The sequence below is a fragment of the Haliaeetus leucocephalus genome, unplaced genomic scaffold (genome assembly GCF_000737465.1).
Source record: "Haliaeetus leucocephalus isolate CR32 unplaced genomic scaffold, Haliaeetus_leucocephalus-4.0 Scaffold339, whole genome shotgun sequence".
Lineage (NCBI taxonomy): Eukaryota > Metazoa > Chordata > Aves > Accipitriformes > Accipitridae > Haliaeetus > Haliaeetus leucocephalus.
Window position 1 is genome coordinate 17,206,132 of NW_010972775.1, and position 1,103 is coordinate 17,207,234.

General features: G+C 57.4%; 1 protein-coding gene across 2 annotated transcripts in view; it reads right to left on the bottom strand.

The window, feature by feature from the left end:
* The window catches only part of RGMA (repulsive guidance molecule family member a), a 24,060-nt gene that overhangs the window by 16,234 nt on the left and 6,723 nt on the right, over positions 1–1,103 (bottom strand). Inside the window, exon 1 of one of the 2 annotated variants that reach the window (XM_010572014.1) lies at positions 474–598. In XM_010572014.1, coding sequence (XP_010570316.1) covers positions 474–555 — 82 coding nt within the window. In that variant the 5' untranslated portion in view covers positions 556–598. Of the gene's footprint in view, positions 1–473; positions 599–1,103 lie in introns of those variants that run through there. The other variant, XM_010572013.1, reaches the window with a different exon arrangement.

The following is a 1,103-nucleotide window of genomic DNA, read 5'->3' on the forward strand; positions in this document are numbered from 1 at the left end:
GGGGGGGGGCGCGAGCCGCCCCCCCCCCCGCTGCACTCAAGGGCAGACATCGGGCATCTGGGGTGTTCATGTGGGGGGTCGTCCCCCGCCCCCGGCCCCTTCTTTTCGAGGCGCAGAGCACACACGGGGACGGGAGAACAACGTAACCTGCCTGACGCTGTCAGAAGAACCCCCGGCTGCCTTCGCCGGGGATTGCTTTGATTTCGACCATCTCCTTCCTTGTGCGATGAGGCAGCAGGGAGACAAAGAAGATGAGGTCAAGGAAAAACACCCACCGCCACTGCTTGGGGAAAAGGGAGTAAGGGGGGACGGGACACACCGAAACCGAGCCCCACTTGCTTCTTTTAAACATGTGGCAAACTGCTGCAAAGAGAGGGAAAGAGGCCCCGAGACAGGGGGAACCGAGGCGGCTATCCAAGGGCTGCGAGAAATACAGGAAAAAAATTCTTCAAAATAAAGAGGCTGTTCCTTACCTGAAGGGAAGATGCAGAGAAAGACAGGGAGGATTTGGAAAAGTCCCAGGGCTGTGGATCCTGCCCCTCTCCCCATACCCATCCATCCAGCTCGAGCTTTAACCACTATCCTCTCCCTGGAAGAAGAGTTTAAAAAGGAAAAAAAAAAAAAAAAAAAAAGGAGAAGGGAAGAGAGGAAGAGAAAAAACAAAAGGGAAAAATAAATCAATCGAAAGAAAGAATTGGAAAAAAAATCAAAAATCAAAAGCCCCACATGGCTCCGCGGAGCGATGCAGGGACGGGCGGCCCCAGCTCCGGGCTCCGGTGGCCTCCGCACTGAAAGATTACACAGACTTTTTCTCCTTCTCCTCCTCCTCCTCTCCTTCCCCTCCCATTACAAAACAGCCCAAACCATCAATCATCGCGGCTGCCTTCCAATGTCTGCATCCTCTCCCTGCGCCTCCTCCACTCCGGAGCGCGGCCGCCCGCCTCCCCGGCCATGCTCCTCCGGCGGCGTGGAAGGGGCGGAGGAACGAGCGCCGAGCACCGCAGCCATGGGAGGGAGAGGGCAAGAAAGAGCCTGGGCGACCCGGGCGAGGGGCGTTGTTGCTGTGGGTCGAGCCATCAAACCCTCCCGCGCCCTGTGGGGAA